The sequence below is a fragment of the Saccostrea echinata genome, unplaced genomic scaffold (genome assembly GCF_033153115.1).
Source record: "Saccostrea echinata isolate AGI-Se365-2 ecotype Australia unplaced genomic scaffold, CSIRO_AGI_Sech_v1 ptg000041l, whole genome shotgun sequence".
In the NCBI taxonomy this organism is placed as follows: Eukaryota; Metazoa; Mollusca; class Bivalvia; order Ostreida; family Ostreidae; genus Saccostrea; species Saccostrea echinata.
Window position 1 is genome coordinate 4,260,891 of NW_026889790.1, and position 27,320 is coordinate 4,288,210.

Sequence of the window (27,320 nt, forward strand, 5' to 3'; positions counted from 1 at the left end):
ATCAACATTAAAAAAAAAAGCAAAAGCAATATTTTTCCACATTTTAAACAAAAGCAAATGTCTTATGAAAACTGTTTTTACTAAATGATCAACAAAAATTCTAATAACCAAGATAGAAAAAAAATAAAATTAAGTAATTTACACCTTTCAATTAATAAAAAAAAATTCCAATTTTCTTATTAAACGTAAATTAATTTATATTTATTATCCAGTAAAAATTGATGTACATTTACACATAATAAAGTTCAGATTGTTTTTAATTATGACAATCTGCTAAAATAATTTTTATTCAATTAAATAACAAAAAGCGAGGATTCTAGACATTAAAACTTGTTCAAAGTTTAAAGTAAACAGAATGATTTTCAAGACTTAAAATGAATAAATGAGTAAAAATAAAACCCATTAAATTAACATCCACATTACTTTAATTCATTTTAAACATTTGAACAATATATCTTTGTGAAAAACTGATGCCCCATATGAAGGTTAAAGTTTCTCAAATGCAAGTCAAACTCCAAGGTCAAGGTCAAGAGGTCAAAAAAATGTTGGTACCCAAAGAGACGTCTTGTCACAAGGAAAACACATGTGAAATAACCCCTAGCTACAACCAGTCAAAAGTAATGGGCAAGGTTAAAGTTTTTGAGGACAAACATACAGACAGATGGACAGATCAAAAACTATATGCCCCCAAATCTTCAATTATGGGGGCATAAAAACTCTTTAATAAAATGGGACATACTGTTAAAATGATAGAATTCGTGAGCTAATGGGGGATTCCTTAAAAATAATTTTTTTATAATCGCTATGCCTGTTATTGAATTAATCTCCATTATTGCCTGCCTTTACTTACATTCCCTCCTCCTTTAATATTTACATTTCCCTCCTCATTAAATACTTACATTTCTCTTCCCCTTAAATACTATATGTTCCCCTCTTCCTTAAATACTTTCCCTTTCTCCTTAAATACTTCCATTTCCCTCCTCCTTAATATTTTCCCCTCCTCCTAGAATACTAATATTACCCTTTCCTTGAAAACTTACATTTCCCTTCTCCTTAAATACTAATATTCCCCTTTTCCTTGAAAACTTACATTTCCCTTTGCCTTAAATACTAAAGTTCCCCTTCTCCTTAAATACTTATATTTCCCTCTCCTTAAATACTTATACATGTATTCCCCTCCTCCTTAAATACTTACATTTCCCTCCTCCTTAAATACTTACATTCCCCTCCTCCTTAAATACTTACATTCCCCTTCTCCTTAAATACTTACATTTCCCTCCTATTTAAATACTTACTTCCCCCCTCCTTAAATACTTACATTCCCCCCTCCTTAAATACTTACATTCCCCTCCTCCTTAAAAACTTACATTTCCCTCCTATTTAAATACTTACTTCCCCCCTCCTTAAATACTTACATTCCCCTCCTCCTTAAATACTTACATTCCCCTCCTCCTTAAATAGTTACATTCCCCTCCTCCTTAAATACTTACATTCCCCTCCTCCTTAAATACTTACATTCCCCTCCTCATTAAATACTTATATTCCCCTCCTCCTTAAATACTCACATTTCCCTCCTCCTTCAATACTTACATTCCCCTCCTCCTTAAATACTTACATTCCCCTCCTCCTTAAATACTCACATTTCCCTCCTCCTTAAATACTAACATTAGCTCCTATTTAAATACTTACATTCCCCTCCTCCTTAAATACTTGGCCCAGGGTCCATGAAGCATACTGAATCAGTAAGCAGGTATCATAAAATATCTCTCTACACAAACTGAAATCACTCAATCTCATCCAATAAATAATGACAGAAGACAACCAAGGTCACAGAAACTTCCACATCATTAATTAAATTCAATATTTCTTTAAAAGTAATCTATGACACTAATTTTTTATCTGTTACAGTAACACATTCCATAAAAAAATCTAAAATCCTGATGTCATCCAGAACAAATAAAAGAAATTCTGAGTCCTTTCACATTAGGTTTTAGCTTTTTTTGGTTTGTATATATATCAGATTGGTGGATTACAGGTACTTACAAGCTCTAATCCAGAACAGATTAGGGTACAGAAATCCCCTGCCTACCTCAGACAACCCAAACAATGACCTCATATAATCTCAAGTTTGGCACGTAGTTGTAAAAAATCTCCCTCAAAAGAATCAGCTACATTGAAAATTCAAAAGTACTGAAAGCCTTAAATTCAAGTGATGCATTTTCAATAAATTACAGAGAGTGTACAGATGAGAGTTCAAATATAATTAGATGATAAATGTGGGGAACCCAATGAAAATTATAAATAACCTTTATATTAGGTCTATTTCCACTTACACAATGATATCATTTACACAACCTTTACATAGAACGCTCTACTGAATTTATCTCTCTTTTTCTGTGAAAATCAGGAGAGAGGAATAAAGTGAAAGTTGTGCTTGAAGGAACTATGAACATTTATATCAAATTGTCTTCATTTTATTACATCTAGCATCATCCAGGGAGAGATTTCTGATTGTCTTCATTTTATTACATCTAGCATCATCCAGGGAGAGATTTCTGATTGTCTTCATTTTATTACATCTAGCATCATCCAGGGAGAGATTTCTGATTGTCTTCATTTTATTACATCTAGCATCATCCAGGGTGAGATTTCTGATTGTCTTCATTTTATTACATCTAGCATCACCCAGGGAGAGATTTCTGATTGTCTTCATTTTATTACACCTAGCATCATCCAGGGAGAGATTTCTGATTGTCTTCATTTTATTACATCTAGCATCATCCAGGGAGAGGTTTCTGTAGTGTTCGTTGGGCACCACAGGTGTACTGGCAACAACAACAAAGAAATATAGAATGACAGAAGAATTCTATGATTTACTGATACAAACCAAAGTTGATGCCAGCCAGGACATCTGCACTGTTAATGCTGTAGGCAGACTGGGAAAGTTCAGTTGTAGAGTGTTTTCTTTTTTTTATCTGAAGGAATGTCATGGTGTTTAAATGAGCACAGTGGGAGAAATGCTATAGTTTAATTGGAGAGAGTTCATTACTTTGAGGAATATTGTGGTGTTTTACTGGAGAGAGTTCATTATCTGGAGGAATTCTGTGGTGTTTAACTGGGGAGAGCTCATTAACTTGAGGAATTCTGTGGTGTTTTTTTAATGAGGAGAGTTCATTACCTTGAGGAATGTTGTGGTGTTTTATTGGAGAGCGTTTATTATTTGGAGAAATGTGGTTATGTTTTATTGGGGAGAGTTAATTATTTGGAGGAATGCTAGGGGAGGGGTTTAGCTAGGGAGAGTTCATTATTTCAAGGAATGCTAAGAAGTGTTTGTAATCAGGAAAAAAAAAAGTGTTGGGAGAGAATTCATAATCTGGAGGAATGATGAATTATGGGTTTTACCTGGAGAGAGAGTATTGGAAAGAGTTCATTATCTGAAAAAGTGCTGGGGAGAGAGAGTTATTCATCTGGAGGAATGATGTGGAGAGGACATTCAATGTATTAGAAATGCTAAAGAGATTCATTGTTTGAAATTTTAAAAATAGTTTACTTCCCATATTAAGTGCTAGTGAATGCTTATTATCTTGAGGAGTGCACTGACAGTTCAAAATTTGACAGTGTGCTGAAAGGAGTTTATTATGTGGGGGAATGCTGATAGAGTAGTGATAGGGAGACCTTATTATCTGAAGAATGCTGACAGAGTAGTGCTAGGGAGTTGTCATTATCTGGATGACAGAGAAGTCCTAGGGAGTTGTCATTATCTGAAGGAGGCTGACAGAGTAGTGCTAGGGAGTTGTCATTATCTGGATGACAGAGAAGTCCTAGGGAGTTGTCATTATCTGAAGGAGGCTGACAGAGTAGTGCTAGGGAGTTGTCATTATCTGGATGACAGAGAAGTCCTAGGGAGTTGTCATTATCTGAAGGAGGCTGACAGAGTAGTGCTAGGAAGTTGTCATTATCTGAAGGAGGCTGACAGAGTAGTGATAGGGAGTTGTCATTATCTGAAGGAGGCTGACAGAGTAGTGCTAGGGAGATGTCATTATCTATAGGATGCTGACAGAGTAGTGCTAGGGAGTTGTCATTATCTATAGGAGGCTGACAGAGGCTTGTAATGAATATTTGGGAAGGAGTGCTGAGTTTACTGACAAAATTGCCTAGGTTCATGTCCTCTTTAATTTTGAAAACAGCAGCCTGATGGCCAAATTTTTGGCCAAACTAAATCATCTTGCAATTTTAAAAAAAAATGATGATTGTTTCTTTTCCATTGGTCAATGTTGAAGTTTTTAAGTCAAAGATATGTTCCCTTTTGTATATTATACATATAATAGAGGTAAAATCTAGATTACACAACTGCCGGGTAATCGCACTTCATTAGTTTTCATAAATTATGTATAACTAGGTTGCTGTAGGTGTATCTAATAGCTATTACCTAGTTATCAGATCATTTTATATAGACATATATTAGGTCATTATTTTCCTAATTATTTTCCAACCGACTCATTGTTTTTAGGTTTATATTTTCTTGATATGAAATTATGCTGTTCTTTTTTTTTTAATTTTATCTCATCTTTTGGGTTAAGCAGCATCTTCTTCTTTTTCAAAAAAAAAAAGGTTTCGCAATGACAAAAGGAGTCCATGTAAAGGAAAAAATCTAGTGATATTCCTGACATCAACAAAAGAAGTCCTTAATGTAAGCAAGTAAATCTAAATAATTCTGATTATATTAGAGAGAGAGAGTGGTTCATGAATTCCATAAAACTGTTGTAAATTTTCTTCTTCTATGCATCTTCACATTCTGTGTATAACAGCATAAAAAACACCTATTGGTAATCACGTCCCTTCTAGATGTGATTATCAAAGACTTTCAGCGAAAGTGATTTGTTAAGTGTTTTTATTGGAGCCTTATTAATACCGTATAAAGCCATAGAACCCCCATCAGCTGCTGTATTCAATACGCCTCATAATGGTGAGCTTTGTGATCAGAGCCGTGACAATTACGCAGACAGGAAGAAATGCAGGCCTGAGTGACCATCCACACATTTACCACTAATACGCACCTCATGCTCGATTAAATCCCGGGGATTCGTGTAGATTTTGTAATGTAAAAAGACAAAAGATAGGCAGCACATCCCAACTTATATAAAATGTAAACTTACTAAGACCTCAGCCTTAAGAAACCCGTCATCAGGATGAGGATTTTTTTTTTTTTATCCCTGCATGACAACATTCCTTCTGAGATATAAAATTTACAAAAATCCACATATGAAAAAAAATGTTAAAATTTATATTTATTTTGAAGTGTTAAATGCTGTTTCATGAAACATATAATGTAAACATTTTAAAATAAATATTTTAATATCTAAAATCTCATTACTCTTCAATTAATTTTCAACAGAAAATTATCACATAAGATAGTTACCAGACAAGAAAAATTGGTGTTACATGTATCACAATTATTGTTTGAATTTATTTCAGAGATTTTTTTCTTTCCAGCAATAAATCCGTAATGAATGAAATGAGAAAGTTTGAGCATTCTTGTACATCTGATGAAGGTTTTTCTGTTACATGCAATTTCCTTTCAGAAAACAGACAAAATCAGTGAGACAATATTACTGTCTATCTAATTAGGGTGGTCTTAGAAGGGATTTAATATCAAACAAAAAAAAATCCTTCAAAGTGACAAATCAATCTTTATGTTAACAGACTCATATTTCATTTTATTATGAACAAAACAACATTATTCTGAAGTAAAAGAATACAGGAAATATGTTGACTTTTAGTACCACATTAAACCTGAAGGATTTGACAGGGGTAATACAAACCCATTTTTGGTGTAAATAAATATTGAACAACTTATCTTAAAAATCAACCTAATTACACGATTCTTAAGTTAATGTATGATTAGTTAAATATTTGATATTCTGTAGACAATGAGTTGTATGAGGTCACAGATTGACTTAGTGTACACACTGGAAGAAAACTGTGGCTAATCCTTATCAAAACTCTGACAATGTCAGCATACACTAACTGGGAAGTCTTTATCACTTTATCTCTCTCTCTCTTTTTGCACAGAGACAAATATTTCCCCAAGATCTATGCTGGGTCAATCTATCAGACTTTTTCATCTAATTTGAAATCTTTCATAACATAAATTTCCACCAAATTCCTTTGAGTGTCATTCAGGGTGGACTTTCCAATTAGTTTTTTTTTTCTCTGTCCAACATGTCAAGATTTCAACTCCATTACAACTGAATTTGCCATTCTTAAATTCAAAAAAAACAGTAAATACCTGTTTTGCAGATAATAAAACATACTGACAGCCATTCAGATATAATTAACAGAAAAATAATTAGATACCATTAAATCTTGCAAATTATTGTAGCTTAGTGTTACTGCACTTAATACACATTTATCATTTATGTTAAATCTATCTAAACACCACTTGAAGAAATTACAAAAAGGGTTAATCTGTTACTAAAATTATATACTAATGCATGGAAACAAGCCAATGAACACTTTAAACATTTCTGGTGGAAGCACAACATTCTCACCTTTGTTTTTGTAATAATTGCACAGAAACACTCCCCTCCTAGGCTATTGGGATTTTGAAAACTCAAGAAGTGTTTATTCATTAAAAGTACTAAATTAACAAACTGTTATAAATTGATACTATTAAATGCTCAGAGTAATTAGAGGTACATTCCTGGTGCTACCAATGCTTTCACTAGCTATGTAGCTATTGCTGTCATTGCTTTCACTAGCTATGTAACTATTGCTGTCATTGCTTTCACTATGTAGCTATTGCTGTCATTGCTTTCACTATAAAGCTGATTGCTGTCATTTCTTTCATTATGTAGCTATTGCTGTCATTGCTTTAACTAGCTATGTAACTATTGCTGCCATTGTTTTCATTATGTAGCTATTGCTGTCATTGCTTTCATTAACTATGTAGCTATTGCTGTCATTGCTTTCATTTACTAATGTAGCTATTGCTGCCATATTGCTTTCACTAGCTATGTAGCTATTGTTGTCATTGCTTTCACTAGCTATGTAGCTAATACTGTCATTGCTTTCATTTACTAATGTAGCTATTGCTGCCATATTGCTTTCACTTGCTATGTAGCTATTGCTGTCATTGCTTTACTATGTAGCTATTGCTGCCACTGCTTTCACTAGCTATGTAGCTATTGCTGCCACTGCTTTCACTAGCTATGTAGCTATTGCTGCCATTGCTTTCACTAGCTATGTAGCTATTGCTGCCATTGCTTTCACTAGCTATGTAGCTATTGCTGTCATTGCTTTCACTAGCTTAATACAGCTATTGCTGCTACTGCTTTCACTAGCTATGTAACGGTTGTTACCATTGCTAGCATTAGCTATATAATGTTGCTGCCATTGCTTGCACTATGTAACTGATCAACACATGATGCTATTTCTAGCAGTAGCTGTTTTACTGTTGCTATCTTTGACTCACTTTCTATATCAATGCTGATGCTACTTCATCTCTAGCTGTAGTACTGTAGATTCCTTATTTTTCGCGAGTACTTATTTTGGCGAAATGATTCTTTTACGTCAAATTGCAAGAACAATAATTCGCGAGTGGACGGTTGAACGAGATATTTTACATTAATTTCAGCACCATAAAAATAAAAGCGAGTAATTTTATTTCGCGAGTGGTGCTTCTTGCGTAATTACGTGATAATTTATTCCTCGTGTATATTTAGGAATCTACAGTAACTGTTGAAACTATTGGTCGCACTATGCATCTAGTCAAGTGATCAAAAGTATAGCTGAAATTCCCATTTCCAAGTTTGCTGTGCACTTTCAATCCTTGCAGGAAAATAACTGGAATTTGTTGATGTGTAAAATCAATCAATGAGTATACTTTAATATCACACATATGTTAAATGATTAATTGTATCAATTCACACTTCAGATGATTAATAAATGTGTCATTTGATACTTAACTAAAGATCCAGCATTTTTGAAATGGGTGCTGCTTGTTCAAGGTGTTGGTTAACGTGCGAGATGTATTATTGTCTGGGAGATTACTGACAACATGCTCACCATATTTCATCCAACTCGAGGTAACTGACCCTTATTGTGTAGTGATTATATATTGATTATATAAGAATAACTGTCATATATACTCCTGTAAATAAACATCTGATATTAACCAGATGTAAAACACAAACACCAATCAAGGGGGGCTTTTTTATCTCTATATTTTGTAATTTTTCCAACACTGCCACACAAACTCCATGATATCATAAACATGCGTAAAACGACTACATATTAAAATAAAATATCCTCCAACTTTATTCAACTTTTTACATTTTCAAACTTAAAAATGCTCCCTTACTGTGACATCATTTCCTGTCAATTCTGACTAGTTTCCTGTTCCTTTACTCCCCCCCCCCCCTTTTCCACATCTCCTTCAAACTTCCCGTCCTCTAAAAGCCTTATATAACTTACTTACATTTCTCTGTGAAGAAAGAAAGATATCTTTCTGTGTTGCATTTTGATCCTCTGTTTAGGACAGCTGTGAAAATCTAGGCACCAAATGGTGGTGATAAATTTCTCTCTGTCTTAAGTAATGCTTTACATGTCATTTTTGGGCACACACGCAAAAAAAAAAAAATCATTGTCAAGCTAGCCTCAGAAAGACACGTCTTTTGGATTTCATAGGTAAGATAAACTCACATGGCCCAGTAGTACAAACCAAGATAGTGACAACATGAAATTACTGCACAAAATGTCTGAATTAAAAACTCCCTAATCATGTTCACGTCCCTAAATACACTTGTTTCTAGATCATCACCTAGAAACAGCTTTTTCTTGGGTTTTATATGGATCACTTTCATACATCAAAAACATTAAAACACACACACACACAAGATCCATCAAAGCTGACAAAATAGGTAATATTTAGCTCCTATTTTGAAGATCTAAAAATTTTCATGACCTAGTGTTAATTTAGCATGAAATTGAGCATTTACTTGTTTTAGAATAACTTCAGCAATATTTACAACTAATTTAGTTATATTTTATCATTTTTATTATCATTGAATTTAGCAATTAAGTAGCGGGCTTTGTTCCTCATCAATGTTCTGACTGCTGTAACAGAATAGATTTCCTGTCACAGGCCTTTGGAGTACTGCCATCTCATATTTGCCAATAGATTAAGGAATTCCCTGCTCTCCATCATAAGCTCATAATTCAATCATTTTTGAGAATCCTGAGATAGAATCACAGATGTAGAGAAAAAACAATGGCTGTTAGGAAAATTCTGCGTTATAGACCCAGAGGTTATGAGACCTTGAATATGTCTAAAGTACTGAGATCATAATAAAATTTGTATACCTCTGCTAACTGGAAAAATAATCTATTATTATTTCTAAAAACAAATCTGTCTAGAATTTGAAATTTCTTTCATTTTGCTTTTCTATATAAAATTTTACTGTTTTTTTTTTTTAATACAGGGAAGAAGGAAGGTTTTTTTTTTAATTCACAAAAGTTTTGTTGGTGTTCATTAAAAAAAATATTGTCACAAACAACAACATACATGTGGCTTGTTTGAGGAAGGAAAGAGGTACTGCATTTTTTTAATCGTCAAATAAGCAGTGGATGCTGACAACATCTCTGGTCTCTTTGAACCTTTATATTTCTAAAACAAGATTACACAGTCTCGTGCTCATAGCTTGTCTTCTACATAATTGATAATTAATTCTAAAGAAAGAAAAAAAACACCAGCAAATAATTGCCCTGGCTATAAATATTCTGATATTCTACCAGAAATACATAAATATACCTAGACTGTTGAGCTACATTTATAGTAAGTATAACACGGGGTATAAGATTAAACTCGGTAGGAGGTACCAGCGGAATTTTACTTTATAATAGTTTTTTATAACAAAATGTGATTTTTTTTACAAGTATCTGCATCACTTTCTTAAGTTTTGAAATATTTTTATAACGACGTAGATTTCCATCAACAGATTTAATTGATAATCAATTTTCCTTAAAAGCATGCTAAGGAAAATCTACTACTTTAAAAATTAAAACAAAGATCATATACCCACCACACCCAGGAGTGTCTGCGAGGGGGAATTATATCCACAGGTACGGAGAGCATGCTGTCCGATCTGGAAATTCCCAAAAACTGTAGTTGCTCAGTGAGACACAATGTAAGAGATTTGGTGACACTTTGTGGACACAATACGAGTTACGTCAAGGCTGAGATTTAAGTGAGAGGAGGACACACATTGAACTGTGACAGTGAACAAACAGAGTTCTACCCTCCTCAGCTCCGACGTAAACAATTCCAGGTGAGATAAACAATGCTTACTGCCAGCTGCTAAAGTCAATCTCTGGATCCACACCACACAATTAGACAGTCCTTGGATCTCTCTGTACCTAGTACTGACTTCTCATTCTTTTAGGGTTTTCCACTTGAAATTTTCCTTTATCAGTTTTTACACTTCTTCTCTGTTTACAATACACTGCACCAAGGCAGTGCCTCATTGGAGCAAAAATAATTAGTACTAAGAATATCTGTAAAAATAATTAGTACTTAGAATATCCGTAAAAATAGTTAGTACTTGGAATATCTGTGGACAGTTGTTGGATCCTCCTCTAGCAAGGAATCGCATTTGAATTACTTGATTCCATGAATGTACTCACAAAGCACTGCAAAGAATTAATCATCAATCAATGAGGCTTAGAAGCCCAGCCTTCTGTTTTAGAAGACAAAGCTGGATCCACCTCTGGTCTTATGCTTAAACAACTTGATCCAGAAGAGGAGCTGAAATTCCGAAAATCTGCTCACAAGCTTCTCTTATAGGAATCACCAATATATAAGGACTGACTAGTTACGTCATCAGGGAAAAAATACAAAAAAAACCCTTAACAATATTTCTCTTTTTATATTTCAAAATCAATTGGGTCCCATAAATCTTGCTGCTATGACCATTAAGAAATGTCATGGCCAAGTTTTAACTGTGAAAAATAGTGCCATATTTCACCAATCAACCGCAGCAGAATCTTCCTCTTCCCCACTGCTTCAGCTTATTATTGCTTCATCTTTACGACCAAATATTGCTACTTAGCATAATCTCCTAGTCTTCACGAGCAATGGAACAGAAAAGGAAAATATAATATAACCTGACGCAATTTCAAGATTTAATAATCCTACAATATTGGTTGCAGTCTCCGAAACTCTGGCTTGAGTTTCATCAATAAACCATGTAATAGTCAGGAGAGAGAGAATTCTAATTCCTTTTTTGTTTTATAACTATAATCCTCTTTCTGTTAAATTTTTATAGAATAACCATCACCTAGCAACTCCAACAATTGAAAAAAAAAATCCTATAACACATTACTGTAGACAATCACTGTTTTCTGAGATTCTTCATGTTGTGTATGGAGCAGAAAACTACTCACTAGAGGACAATGCCAAAACAGAAGATATCAGATGACATCCAAAAGGACCAATAATTCATCCCATCTACTCTTTAATTGACTTGTTAATTTCCCTGTGGACAATATAATCTGAATATAGCACTTATAATCCAATGTAAATCAGGTTAATCTAGCACTTATAAGGTCCAGAGGTGTGGTGTTATTTCTTTGCACTGCCACAGATGAGCTCACATTTATATCCCTAAATTCCCACTTCACTGTTTATTTACAATATTTATGTCCTGTTTGCAAAAACGATGGCGTATTATTTTTTTTTTACTTCAGTAAATCTGTTCTGGACCTTCTAATCATTTCCTGGTGCTTACTGAACTTTTAAGTCACAGGTAATTAAATTTATAGATCAAGCTTCATAATCTTATACAACAGCTGTACCACAATAAAGACGGAACACAATACTCATTTTTTGGGCGAGGACATTGTCCGATATCAGAGTGAATTAATATGGTAATTAAGTCTTTTTTAAGGCACTTCAATGTCACGTAAAACTTGGAACATTAGGTCAGAGTCCATTGTAGCCCTCTACAACATGACTTGTGAAATTACTCCCCCATTAATAGGACTGGAATGGATTGACTGGTGTGTCAGGATAGTCCTTTATCAGAAAAAAAACTTCCTTTTGGATAAATGTTAGTTTGGCTCCAGCCATGATAAGGTCTCTTGTCAAAGAACCACCACATGAATATGGTTCACTGAATAATTAATCAAAAACATTCTTAAGAGCAGCTCCAAGATACAGAACAGGCTGGTTGTTTTTAAAAAAGATGTCAGTGTCTGAGGACTTCAGGTAGAATTTGAGGTCACTCAGGTAAACACAAAATGACCAGCTGTCTGGCAACTCATTTGTCAAAAGAATGACCACAGCAGTTTTGGGTTTTCACAACCTGTCCAAACCACTGACTATGAAAAGCTAGCTCTTGAAATTAGGAGTGATGCAAGGGCTCCAAGTGAGAAAAAAATGATAAATAAATAATGAATAATTTTTCTAAAATCACAGTAATTCACATACATTAATCACATTAACCAATCCAAATTAAGGCCACCATCCATCAAACACATTAAGTCCCTCGGTGTTTGGTCAGATGAAATCCCAGTTGACCAGAGTCCACAATAAGTAGTCCAGACACACTTAAACCTTCCAAAGGTCGTAACCTCTTACAAAAACATCCTCGGGGATTTGTCAACAAATTTAACGATAAAAAAATCTACCCCATAATCAGTAAGCTTTCACAATGGGACAATTACTGAGCTGAATCTAGGCGACCAAAATCCATTAGGATCTGAAGAAAACATCAAAATAGAAATATTGTACTGGGAACAAGAAACGCAATTAACACCTATAATTTTAAATTGAACTTTAAAGAGAAGCATCCATCATTTACAACCAATTCAAAGAAACCAAAAGTTTTATTACTGCAAACTGAAAGACATTTTAGATGAATGTATTGGATACTCAATATTTTGTGTTGTTTAACAATCATTCTTTGTTGACAAATTTGATTTGATAACAGACTGGAAATTTGGAGTGTTTGCATTACTCCATAATTGTGTCTTTATGTATAATAATAGGACCTTTATGTACATAATTTTAACTTTAATAGAGATGCTTATGGGAAAATTATATACAAATAAATACCGCAGAACAGAAAGTAATTCAAAAATATTTAATATTAAAAAAATATTCAAACTTGTTTAGTATAGTGACATTTATCATTACAATGAATTTGAAAATTGAAAAAATAAAATAAAATATGAAAATAAAACAGGAAAACATTAGATATGTTATATTGAAATTCATATTTTTGAAATTATCAGAATATTTATATTTTGATCTAGAGTGAAATTTATAGACCTCTACCTAAAAAAATTGATTTAATAAATACAGTGTACTGGCATGTTAGCACAGTGTAGAAAGATATTGAATTCTGCCAGCTTTCATAGGAGGCCATTATAAGCTTTTTTCATCCACATCCCAAGTCAAAACTTCATCAGAAAAATGGTAAATATCAGTAAACCTTCAGGAAAAAAATCAAAACAAGAGGCTCCTGGGCCACAACCCTCACCTGAGTCACGTTGGCCCTGCTGTTCTTTAGATTTTTAAAAGATTTTCCTCCTCTTTATTCCCATGAAAAAAAAACCATGTCCCAATATTGTTGCCCCGCCCTACCTCTTGGGGTCTCAGAATCAATACAACTAGAGATGCTTCAATATTAATAGGATTTGAAACACATCTATGCTGTTATGGAGAAGAAGTTTTTTTTTCAATACATGTATATGTCCATTACACAAAGAAGAAGGTATGGTTTTAGCTTTATTGTGCCCTAAAAATTTAATGTTTTCAAAAAGTTTTGAAACTGGCTTAAATATTAGTTGAGTATATGACTGTAATAAATCAGGAAAGAATATAGCATGATGGAGTACCATTCTGGATATATGACGTCATTAATTTGATGCATTTCTCTATTTTAAACAGAAAAAGCCTCAAAATGACCCATTTCAAGGGTTATTTTCCTTAAGAAAATAGTGTCCACAGCCGTCGCCCACGTTAATTTTTAGATATGTTGTGTAAAATTCTTAGAAAAATCACATATCTCAAAATCTATGTGGGCGATGCCTGTGGACAATATTATCTGAAAGAAAATTCCATTGAAAATTGGTGTCTTCTGCAACTTTTTAAGAAAATACGGGAAAATGCACAAGTTTATGACGTCACAATTAGCATTTGGAAGGTCATGTGAGAAAAAAAAATTTGTATGATCTTTCTGCATGGAATATCAATAATTCAAAAAGCATGAGTTTTAATTTTTTACATCACTTTTATTTTTAAGAAAAACACAGGGCAAGATTTGTATTGAAACCGTACCTTGTTCTTTAATACCTGATTTTAGCAGCACGCTAACTGACACAGTCCATAATGTGAAAGAAAAAAATGAAATCAACAACTTGGGAATGATTGCAAATTAATTTTTTTTTTGGGGGGGGGTAGTTTTCTAGAAGATTTTTTTCTATATATTCCAATATTTGATAAAAAAAAAAATACTATCCCCTATTGTGGCCCCAGCCAAGTCCTGCTGGACACTGATTCAAATCTGAGCCTGCATTATCTAATTATGCCTGCATATTAATACATGTATCACTAATCTTGGCCCTATTGATCTTGAGAAGAATTTTCCCCCTATATATTCCCATATAAAACTTTGATCCCCTATTGTGGCCCCACCCAAACCCCAGGGGCCTTGATTTAAATAATTTAGAATCTTCCCTTAGTCAATGCTAAGGAGCATACACATGTTTCATTCTTTTCTGAAATAACAGATTTTTAAAGATTTTTGCCTTGATATTTCCATGCAAAACTAATCCCATTTTGTGGCCCAATCCTTTCCTTGGGGTCATATAAGAAACACAAAAATGTTCAAAAGTTTATGGATGATGATGGAAATGGACAGCAACAGAACACCTGACTCAAAGAAAAAAGAGACAAGAGGCCTACAGACTACAATGCTCACCTGAGTAAGCTTACCCCAGCTGATCTTCAGAAGTTTTTAAACAATTTTTTTTCTCTTTATATTCCCATGAATTTTGACCCCATATTGTGGTCCCATCCTAGCCCAAAGAGGTTATGGTGCAACCAAACTTGAATCCACATAACATGTGGATGCTTCAATATCAATATGAGTAACATGGCTTACTTTTCTGGAGAATAAACTTTTATTTCCCTTTATACAAGTGTGAAATTTGATCTCCAGTTTTAGCTCCTCCCCCCATGGTCTGTACTTTGAACAACACTGAAACCTTTGCATATAAATATGATATAGTGTGTCATTCCTACTCTTAACAAGATTTTTAAAAAAATTTCCATGTAATTTTTTTTAAACCTCTATTCTGGTCCATCCTATTATATGAAGCATCAATTTAAAAAAACTTCAAGTTTGCACTACCTGATGCTGCATGCATTTTTATATGACTAGTTATGGTCACGGTTGTTCTCAAGAAGACTTTTTTCCTTTATTTCCCTTAAGCTTTTTGGGGGGACAAAAGTTACAACCAAGGTTAAAGTTTTTGTACGTCAAAGTTTGAGGTCTAGGGTTGTGAAGACATAGTACACCGAGGAAGGTCTTAAAAATACTGCATGTGAAAAAAAATATAAAAAAATATTGTTTCCCTGCTTTGTCCCGTAACCCTACCCCCTATGGCCATGATTTGAACATAACTTAAATCTGCACTATCTGGACTGCTTTCAAATAAGTTGCATCTTTTCTGGCCCAGTGGTTTCTGAGAAGACTTTTTAAATGATTCTTCCAAATTTTCACTATTGTTTAGTTATCTCCCCTTAGACAAGGGTATGGCTATTCATTTGAACAAACTTGAATCCTCTTCATCCAAGGAGGCTTCTGCTGAATGTTGAATGTTTACAGATGACACAGGTCAGACGGACATCAGACACTCTATAATCAGAGAAGCTCACTTCAGCCTAAGGCTCAGGTGAGCGAATAAAAAAAGAGGAAAGAAGAACCAAAAGATTGACGACACAAAATTAATGTTATGTCTAATGGAGAAAGGATAATAAAATCAGGAGCTAATTTCCTGTATCCCAGAAAATCAAAAGGTCAACTTAGAGGAACTCCATTATCAACTAATGACTCCATTCTACAGTCACCTCTTAATTAATCAGTATTAAAGGTTAAATCAAGTCTCTACAATTAGACAAATCATTATCAATTCTAGTCTCTAATTAAATGAAATAAAAATTTGATATTTTGAAGAAAATATCCCCTAATGTTTCTGCACTCTTTTCACATAAAGAAAGTTGATATTGCATGCTCTGAACTGACTGAAATTTAGTCAGATATCAGATAGATCATTTTATACTGAAGTTCTTAAATTTATTCCTGACACTAGCTCACTAAAGTCACTTTGTCTCTCAACAAATCTTCTGATTCATAACTGTCTGCTGGGGGGATGTATCTTTTTTGCATACATTAATTATAAGTAGAATGAATCTAATTTTTGTCATGTCAACATTATAACATTTCTTCATCAACTATTTGTCTTGTTTTTTTTGTTTGTGTGTGTATGTATGTGGGTTTTTTTGTTTGGTTTTTTTTTTTTTTTTTTTGGGGGGGGGGGGGGGGATTGCATACCTGCGGTCGGACCTCATAAAGAGTAGTATTTGAGATTGAAATTTGTGATTAGCTCATTACTTTCCATTCTAAACTTCAATCGTCACTTGGAAATGATGAAGTTCTGGGTTTCAGTGTCAGGTAAAAAAGCTGAATCAGAAAATAAATGTTTGATGTTAACACTTTATCTAAAAGGCCTAAAAAGTAGATCATAGACTTTATTTCAGATGATACAAAATATTTTAAGTTGTTAGTAAGTCCTCTATTGAAAAACTCTTTGGCAAGTAAAAATTATGTTTGGACAAGTAAATACCATGGACACTTGTCTGGATGGACAGTACGTAAAAAGTTAATGTTGAACTCTGATTGCTTGTGATGAATAAGTTCTACTAATAGATTTCACAAAGTACTGATAAACATCACTACATCTTGGAGACAGCAGCCTCTGATCATGTTAATATTTATAAGAGGTTTGTCATAAATGACAGGAGTCTAATAATCAAGGACTGTGATAAACATATACTACATAGATGTTATTAAACTTTGATTCAGAACTGCTTGTCATTCAGTTGGTATAGACACATATAAAAAGCCAATATTTATACGTTACACAGTAAGGTGGAATTTCTAAAGGGTCATCAACATTTTTGAAAAATCTTTTCTTTTTCAACACATTATGTCAAAAATTTTGTTTTTTGATAGCCAAGCATATATTTGTTTAATACTTATGAAAAAGTTTGTACAATTTGACTGTTTCCAAAAAATGGCATCAAGACAACAATTTTTATCATTTTCTTAGTTGTGTTGTTGTTGTGATGAAACATGACAATGACTGCAGAATTTTTTTTTTTTTATCATTATTCTTATTTACTTTTCTCAAATGTTACCAAAGGAAAAAAAAAATATAAAATTAGATTTATAGGAAAGCCCAAAGTAAAATGTCATTAATTAATTTATCATGAAATGAAAATATCCCTAGTCTGAAGATTTTCATACAGGGTTCTCACACCAATTTTGGTACAGGGGATGGGGCCATAAAATTGGGGAAATAAAAAAAAAGATAAATAAAAAAACCCATCATAGTTTGGTTTTCTGGTGTTTTGTTATCAACTTTATCATAAGTAATGACAATGGGAAAATAACACCATCTAATAAGGGGAAAAAGTAAATATTTTGCATTAGGACCTGGGCTCTTCAATATCCCTGATAAGACATTCATGACCCCTGTAACACAGTACTGATAGGACTATACTGACAGGCAAAACCCTACTGTAATTGGAGGTGGGGGGGGGGGGAGGGGTACTGAAAATGCAAGGACAGCTTTTCTGAAAACTAAATGACTAAGACTTGACTGAGATGACTTCCTACAAAACATCAGACCTTAACGGATTCTGTTCCCTGTGATAAATCAAGAGATGGAGCAAAATGCTCACACAAATCAACCTTAATCTGTGTCTATAACAGGATCCTGACAGGAATAACTACTCTCTGATTTTATTCCTATCCATCTGAACTCAATCAAAATCAATCAGGGAATTTTCTCCTTCATTTCCCACTCAGTGGGACCATGAACTGCTTCAGAATGTTAACCAGGAGACAAAAAAAGGTTAGAAATTGGGAATCCTTATAGAATACAGATCTCGACTTCAGTCTGCGATTCAATATAACAGTGACTGATTTATTTCTTCTGGTTTATTAACCATTAGCATTCTGTCGGTATGCAGAGGAATTTAGCTATCTATATTTTTATTAATATAAAAATCACTACCTTCAAACTATAGGCACTTGTGGATCTAAGGGTCCCCCCTCCCCCCCCCCCCCCCCCCCCACAAAAAAAAAAAATCTAGAAAGATGAAGATGCAAGCACTCTGCAATAATGGAATCCTAGAATTTAGAAATAATAAGATAACCTGACACTAATTATGTGTATAAGACATTTAAATATCTCCACAAATAATTAATTACACTGATTATCATTTATTACAGAACTACTCCTGTTATTGCGTTGAGGTCTGAAGAATTTATCAATTCCGTTCTTCAGCGTCACTTGCAATTTTAATTTAAAACTAAACTGCTCAAAGGCATAAATTCTTACGACACCAACAGGGATGTTAAATATTTATAAAAGTAGATGAATCCCCTAGGGACTAAGTAAAATATATTTTTTCATGTCATTGATATTTTGATATTGTACAGAAGAAGAAATGAATTTTTTCCTGATATAATGATATCCTGTTTCCTTCAGTAGACAATTTATCAGCATCTTCGGAGCAGCGTATATTACACTGAATTGACAAAAAGAACAACTGGAGGCTTGGAGCAAGTAGCAAATCAATGCTGGCGATTGAAAATAGCTTGTTTCTTTGTCTGGGAGATTGATTGGGTCTTGTCAGCATAGTGAGAATTGTAAATGACTTAAAAGTCATCCATGAGCTCACAGTATCCATCCTTCACTTAAAAGATAATGAAAATCGCTCAGCTAATGAAAATTCATGAAAGTCTTACATACATATAACTACAGATCAATTCAACATCACACTCACAAAAAAAAAACAAGAATTTTAGGCCAACAATAAAAAAATGTTTTGTTTGACGTACTCCGACCAACCCATCAAAATTGCCCCTACCCAATCTTTTTTTTTTCCAGTTCACATGTACATGTGTACTTTAATTTTTAATTTTTTTTTTGTTTTCTTTCTATGAAAATATATATTGTCTGACCTGCTTTTGAACTTAAGGTTCCATAATTTATTTTGTTTTGTTGAATTTTACAAACATTTAAACTACTAGTATGTCCATGAAGTTTAGGTATGAACCATGGAGTAATAAATGTGTAAATCTGTGTTTTATATAACATTTATCAATGCTTTAGATAATTTCAAGAATAATTTTTGCCTTTTCTTGATTATCTCCCCTTGGGAGGGGCTTGGCCCTTCATTTTAACAATTTAGAATCCCCTTTACCCAGGGATGCTTTGTAAAAACTTGCTTAAAATTGGCCCAGTGGTTCTTGAGAAGAAGTTAAAAATGTGAAAAGTTTACAGATGGACGGATGGACAGACAGCTAGATGGACGGACACCGGACAGTGGGTAATCAGAAAAGCTCACTTTGAGCTTTCAGCTCAGATGAGCTAAAAATATGGGGCAGAGTACATCAAACAAAAAAATTAATGATGGCCTTACTTTTAATTTTTAATTTTTTTGCAATATATATTACTTCTTGAGCTATCATTGGTCTTTAACCCATTGCATCCTAAGAAAATAGTAAACTTTTTTTTATTGTCTCATTCCAGGGACCTCTATCTTCAGTTATTGAAACCACACACCACACACATGAATTTTTTTCCCTGGAAATGTACCCCAGAGGGATTTAGACCAGGGGGTGGGGATATGACAATTGGTACATAGCATTACATGGATTATTCTTGATTTCAAACAATCAATATACCCCAGACCTACTGGGGGTCTAAAGGTGGCCCCCTGACCCCCAGCCTCTGAAAATATTTTTCACACTCCCCCCAACTAAAAAACTCTTGGATCCACCCCTGCATTATGTGAGGCCTCATAGTTCTCTAGAATGTTGTACAATTCCTGACACGAACTTCCATGATTGGAGAAGGAGATATTGTAATTAGTGATGAATTAGGAGGAATTGTAACAATCCACAGTACTGCTGGGTAACACAGTTTTACATGTACTCCAGTTAACAAAATGTCTGATAGTGGGAAGGGTTCATTTCCAATAACCTGAGTAACTTGATTATCCATGTAATTTATTGGTTTGTAATTGAATTAGGTGTGTTAGATAGCCAGGCCATTGAGTGAGATAACTTGAAGTTTGAGTTAATCAAGAGATGGAGAATAACACACTCCCAGACTCAATAGGATCAAAACAGGCAAGAAATCTACGCTGCCAGAGTTATCAGCCTTGACACATCAGCCTTATCTGTTCTCGTCAATAGGCCGGGGATTTACGGACACCAATACTGGCTATTCACTCTGTCAATTTCAATTATCAGTATCTTGACTTTAATCTCTCTATATTTGATTATGTCATGTTTCACTGCATTGTAATTTCAATGACAAGACTCCAGAGGTTTTTCAGGGTTGGTTTGTTGAACACAAAGTGAACTCAATAACAGTTAGAAAAATTTACATTCTAGTCCTTAAACTAGCAATTACCTGACTTATTTTTTTTTTCAATTTATGAATTTCTTTTTATTATTGAGAATAAATCTCACATATTTGTTAACGTGATTTCAAAGACATGAAATATTAAAACCATGTATTTCCTCATTCTTAAAAGAATATTTAACAATAGAATCATGGAATCCATCAGTGAACATTTTTTTTCTCCAAACACTAATTCCCATGTAACTGTCAGAAAAGTGATTGTTACTAAAGGATTCACAATCAAATATGCACGGGTCTGTCACACAATCTATTGACAGTGAAAGATTTGTATGACAAAAAAAATTGACGAGGATATTTAACACTATTGACATTTCCGTAAAAAATGACTTTTTAATGTTCTCTACAGAAGAAATTCCTTCCCTCATTAAGTTGGTCAGAACATCATTAATGAGCAATCGACAAAAATTATCATTATGCCACCTAAAAATGAACTTCCCAAGATCAAAGATCTTTAGACCTAACCCGACTAAGCTACAACCAATTTTCTGTAATTATTGACAAATGTCGGAGTCTAGGAAATCAGTGAGTGTAGGAAATCACCTTGTTCCAGGCTTACTGGGAAACTCTTTTCATGCAAATCATTACAATATCATTTTCATCTCGGATGTAAAAGAGCAAATAACACAAAGGAACGAACGGAAATCAGCGAGCCTCAGATTCTTCTGTGCATTCAATTTTTCAGAGATAAAAACATTAATATCAAAGTAAAGTCTTGATTTCTATAGCAAAGATTTTCTGATCAATGTGTCAAAAGGTTTTCTTTCCTTTGGATTTTATATAAAACTCAACATATGAGAAGAGATTAACTAGAAAAGCTTGGAGAACTCTTGAATCATTCTAATTCTGACAAGAAAAATGGAAACCCCTGGAAACTTTAGTACAAAATAAAATTTAAAAGGTCTCTTAAAAGCTTCAAAAGCAGATGTAGGTCTGCTGCATGTTTAATCATAATAATTTAATAAGTTAAAGCTAACTGAGAAAATACATTTAAAACTAGAAATATGTCCATAGGGCATGAATACCTCACCGAGTGTATATTAGTAATGCAACATAAAAATCTGTATTTAGTGTATAGGTTTGATTAGAATGTCTTGAATAGTTTCTTTAAAATTGAAACCTAAAATATTGGATATAGACGAAAAATTCTCATGAAACAGTGCATAAGCTTACATAAAAATATCGTAATGGTTTCTTTAAAACTAAGCAAAATTAAAATTAAAGAAAATTGAAGTCAAGGCCACAGGAAAGGGCAAGGTCAAAAGATTTTGATGCAATTGAATAGCTCTCTAATACATATCAGCATACTGAGTTTGATAAAAATATCCTGAATGTTTTTATATTTAAAACTAAGCTAAACACTAATTCAAGAAAAGTGAGGTCAAGGTCAAAGGAAAGGTCAAGATCAACAAATGTTAATGCAGTTGAAAAGCTTACATCAGTATGTATTAGCATATCAAGTTTGATTACTATATCATGAATGTTTTCTTAAAAATTGAGCTAAACACAAATTTAAGAAAATTCAGGTCAAAGGTAAGGTCTAGGTAAAAAAATGTTGATGCAGTTGAATAGCTCTCATCAGTATGTATCAGCATATGAAGTTTGATAAAAATATCTTGAATTATTAATTTAAAACTGAGCTATACACTAATTTTTGAAAATTGGGGTCAATGTCAAAGGAAAGGTCAAGGTCAAAAAATGCTGATGCAGTTGAAAGGCTAACATCAGTATGTATCAGTATATATGAAGTTTGATAACACTATCTTGAATGGTTTCTTTAAAACTGAGCTAAACCCTTATTTAAGAAAAGTGGAGTCAAGGTCAAAGGAAAGGTCAAGGTAAAAAAAAATGTTGATGCAGTTGAATAGCTCTCATCAACATCTATCAGCATATGAAGTTTGATAAAAATATCTTGAATAGTTTCTTTGAAATCGAGCTTTGAACTGAGCTAAACGCAAAGCGTGATGGAAGGACAGACAGAAGGATGGAAGATGGACATGACAAACTCTAAATGCCCCGGCCATATTCATGGTGGGGCATAAAAATGAATTTCCACTTAGAGATCAGTTTATATATCATAGGCTGGGTTACTCATCATATGTTTCATGTATGATCTTTAAATCTTACAATACATAGAGGATGTCAACATCTTCCATTATTTCTAAGACCTGCTTTTACACGTAGTAATTAACTACAAAATGCTTCCTCACTTGCTATTCATTTAAACGTTAAGGTTACACAACATCACCTCTCACTGTTAATTACGAATCTTAAAACCTGTTTCAACTCCCATATATTTGTTCCACATGAATCTTTTTGTATTATATAACGTTATCTGCTGTCACATTTAATTCTGTGGAAGATTAAATGTATTTTGTACATTACAAATTTTATTTCCATTAGTGCTTTAACCTTATGTGACACCTCTCTAGTATTTTCCATACAACATGCATTCCTCGCCAATTTTACGGCTACCATGACGTTTTATAAGGAAGTATTTGTATCAGTTTTCCAATATCATAATTGTTCAACAATTTCAAAAGTACATCTGCATCATGCATGTGTCAATCATATCCTCCCCCTTCCATTTCCTAGGGGACATCTAATGCAAAATAGAGCCACTACAGATCCCATCATCCCCACTATTTTTGAGTAGCACTTAGTGTGCTGTTCTTTGTAGAAAAGAATCTTTGGAGTCACTACACACTATTTGAGAGGTACTTAGGTGACGTTTATTACATAACGGTACTTCTTTGATCTGTGTTAGGATTATTATGACTTCATACTTTCATCATCTGTACATTTTGTAATGGGGGAAAAGAATGTGTTTTCTGAGCTAGGGGACTGATCTGTTCTTGTTTTCTTATTTTGAACACTTTCCTATCTCAAATAAATATCACCAGAAAGTTTATGATGAAAGAATTCTACAAATTTCAAAGACAATGTAATTTTTTCCCCAAAATATATATTCTCTTTATATCATTAACTGAAATTTTCTTTGTTTAAATAAAATATTGAAATTTTATTTAAAAATCAATTTTTGAGTTAGATTGTCATTTTTAAAGTCACTGGGCATTACAGAGAAATTCGAAACACGAGAGGACATGTTAGAATTATGTCAATGAATCCCACATGGCTTCCTTATGAATTGTTTATGTCATCTATAGATTTTAAAATTAAAACTATTGTTGAGTAAAAAACAGGAGCTATAATACAATACCTCATCAATCTTAAAACATTAATATCACAGAAAAGAAGAGAAAGGGTTCAAAAATATACCGTAGAACTAGGCATTCATTCTCTAGCTGAAACTGTAAAATTCAGATATCTTTGGACTCTCTGAGTTTGGGGTAACCATGTTTGGTTGTAATTGGTTTATTGTATTTTTGTCCTAACCAGGTTTGACTGTAAGTTGATTTACAGTAGAACAACTACAGAGCCTGGTTTAGTGATAATGTTAACTATGATGCACTGTAAATATATATGTTTAACTAATTTGACTTGGTAATCACAGAAGGTCTCAGAAATCTCCGGCTTCTGGTTGTTTTTTTTTCTATCTGAATGATCCCATCCTCCCACCTTTTGAAAATCAATTTGGCTTGACAGTGTCATAGCAGAAGTAAAATTTAACAATGTTTGAACTGGTCAATTAAGTTAATAAGCTGGTCAATAATTATATAATAATATACAAAGAATATTATGCTGCCTATTCCCATTTCTCTAATACAAAATGTTTAAAAGTTTCATCTATTAACACTATAAATGTTTTAAGTTAGCTCAATATTTAATATCCAGAGCATTTCAGATGTTTTAAACATGTCAAGGAGGTTTCAAACATAGAACTACATTAAAATAAAGTTGACAATGGCATTCTGTTTCAGTAATGGTAAGTGTTTTATACCATTAGTTGATTCTGATCTGTACTATAACACTCCAAGTACCTAATGTCATTCATTAGTGCTTGCCAAATCTAGAAATAACCCATGTGTAAGAGGTCACTTACTTACCGGACATTCGCCAGAGTGTGCCGTCTGCTGCGGTTGACCCTCAGCTTTCCAATGTCCCCACATTCCACCTGCATTCTCCTGTGTGTTTGTCCGTTACTCCAAAAATATCCTCTTTTATCAGTACGGTTAATTTAATACATGTATAAGAATTCACTCCTATGAATAAACAGATTTCTTCCTGGCTTCTAAAATAAAACACTGGACCTAAGCCTTCCCTTTCTCCCCCAGCTGTGATCAATTAAAAAACAAATGGCTAATATCTCTCCAAGCTACAGGTATGGTTAGTTCCTCTGTGGGTCACAAATGTCCATAGATTTCCATTCCCCTTAATGTCTCACTCTGCAGCCCTACTGGAACTTGGTCATTCCCCAGTTTATGTACCAGTCCCAAGGTGATGTAAATTTAATTCCCTGTAAGTTGATTACCTTGGCCCAGAGCAGAAGACTTTGAATTATACACACTTTAATTGCAGCTTAGGTACACCATCACAAAATAATGGAGCTGGGCTCTATCTCCAGGTCTGGTCAGCTGTGACCCTTGATTGACAGAAATCCAGCAATCTAACGAATCATGTCAGAACGTACCTCCATCTTAATTACACACAAAGATCTGTGTCACTCTCTCTCAGTGATGAGTTAGTGACAAACGAGAATCCATCAACTTTGTGACATATGGAAATCTATAAAAACATGTTTTTAAAATGCAAGCTCCAATTATAAATAACTTGTTATTTTCCTTTTCTTCTTGAATGTAATAAAATGTAACGCTAAGCTCTATTAAAAGGCTTCACATGAATATTGCACAAAATCTTTTTAAGTCACTAATCCATTAATCTGCCACTTCTGTAATTAGTAGACTTAATAGTAAGAGGATATTTAGGGGGGTTTGTCAACACTTTGGTTTAACTGCTCCACTCCTGAGAGAATATTAAACAGTGTCTGTCTCTGGTCTCTATCAAGCAGCCTGGATCTAATAGGTGGTGTAGGGTATGGATCAAAATGAATAAAGTGGGGGTGGATCAAATCTTGTGGGAGGATCCAACATAAAATTTTTCTGCCAATTCTTGGAACCTTGAAGAAAAAAAAAAAAAATTATATATTAACATAAAATTTCTTGCATAATTTACTAGTCAGCGAGCCACTCTCTGTCCCAGAACAGTTACAATTGATTAATCCAAAATGTAATAAGTGATCTGGCAAATTACTCTGCCAAGTAATCAAATTCTCAATGATTAAACATCTGAGTATCTCTAACAGATCTATGTATGCTGAAAACAAGAGGCCTGTGTGCCTAGAAGCTCAACAGACTAACTTGGTATTAAAGAATGTATACCGCAATTTGGTTCTCATGGATCCAAAACATTTGTTTATATGCAAAGTTACACAAGGATCAAAAAGAAAAAAAAATTAAATTTCTGGATGTGATATGTAACCACATCAAGTTTTAGTGGCTGCAGAACTGTAGTCCCCCCCCCCCCCCACCACCACAAAAAAAATATATATATACACACGGGAGAGTTATAGTGTGACCCATAGAAAAAACTGTATATTTATTGTGCACAAAAAGTTAAGCTCTGTTCTGGATTAATTTTTCCAAATTCTTTCCTCAACAGCAAAAGTCTTGATTTCAGAAAATTTCTTAGACCTCTGTTAGACCTCTTTTAACTGTTCTTGTAGTTGACATCTGCATGAACCACGTTGGACAGAACTGTCTTGCCACCCAAAATGGCAGAACAAATAGGCAAAATTTTAGATGGTTCAATTTCAGACCCAGGAAGGCTATTTACAATGGTTATGGGTAATGTTTTGTTGTAGAAATAGTAAAAGAATATGTTAAGAACACAGAGCAAGTAATATTTTGAGATATTGAGAAATAAATCGAGAAACAGCTCACTTTTTTGTGGGCAATAAATATACACATTCTTCTATGGGTGGGACTGTAGCTCTCTTGTCATCTATCCAGATTTTTTCAGACCAGCGAGCTACAGATCTGTAGCTAGGTTTTTACTAGCTTGTTCCCCCAAGGTTTGAAATATCAAAGGCAATATTTAGCTTACTTCCACAACCATTTACTGGGTATTGCCCAGGATTTTTCAAGTGTTACATGAAATTTGAGGAAGTTTTATGTAAATTCTTCACAGAGAAAATTGAATTTATTTTTGGAAATCAATATGCTACAGTGGCCAGGTTGGAATTTTATTCCTTCATAAAAAAAGGGGGGGAAAATACATGCACACAAATTCACAGCGAATTCATTGAATTTCTTTGGTATTTGAAAAATGAATAATTGTGACAAGTTTGTGAAATGGGGAAGCAGTGGGATTGGTTAGATCATACAGATCAGATGTAAAGGCAGCCATTTTAGACTGCATATAAAAGAATCGTTAAACGTGTTTTAAATCACCAGATGAACATATGTTGCAAATTTGGTGCATCTTTGTTTATACATATACAACCATTCAGACAAAACATTTGAAAAATGTAAAAACAGTTACACTAACTCTGATGAAAGCTACATATAACAGAG

At 33.7% G+C, this 27,320-nt stretch overlaps 1 protein-coding gene across 2 annotated transcripts in view; it reads right to left on the reverse strand.

The window, feature by feature from the left end:
- The window catches only part of LOC133200795 (cAMP-specific 3',5'-cyclic phosphodiesterase 4C-like), a 70,076-nt gene extending 45,025 nt beyond the window's left edge, over positions 1–25,051 (reverse strand). The window contains exon 1 of one of the 2 annotated variants that reach the window (XM_061336594.1): positions 24,795–25,051. In XM_061336594.1, coding sequence (XP_061192578.1) covers positions 24,795–24,868 — 74 coding nt within the window. In that variant the 5' untranslated portion in view covers positions 24,869–25,051. Of the gene's footprint in view, positions 1–10,082; positions 10,243–24,794 lie in introns of those variants that run through there. The other variant, XM_061336595.1, reaches the window with a different exon arrangement.
- Positions 25,052–27,320: the final 2,269 nt, after the last annotated feature.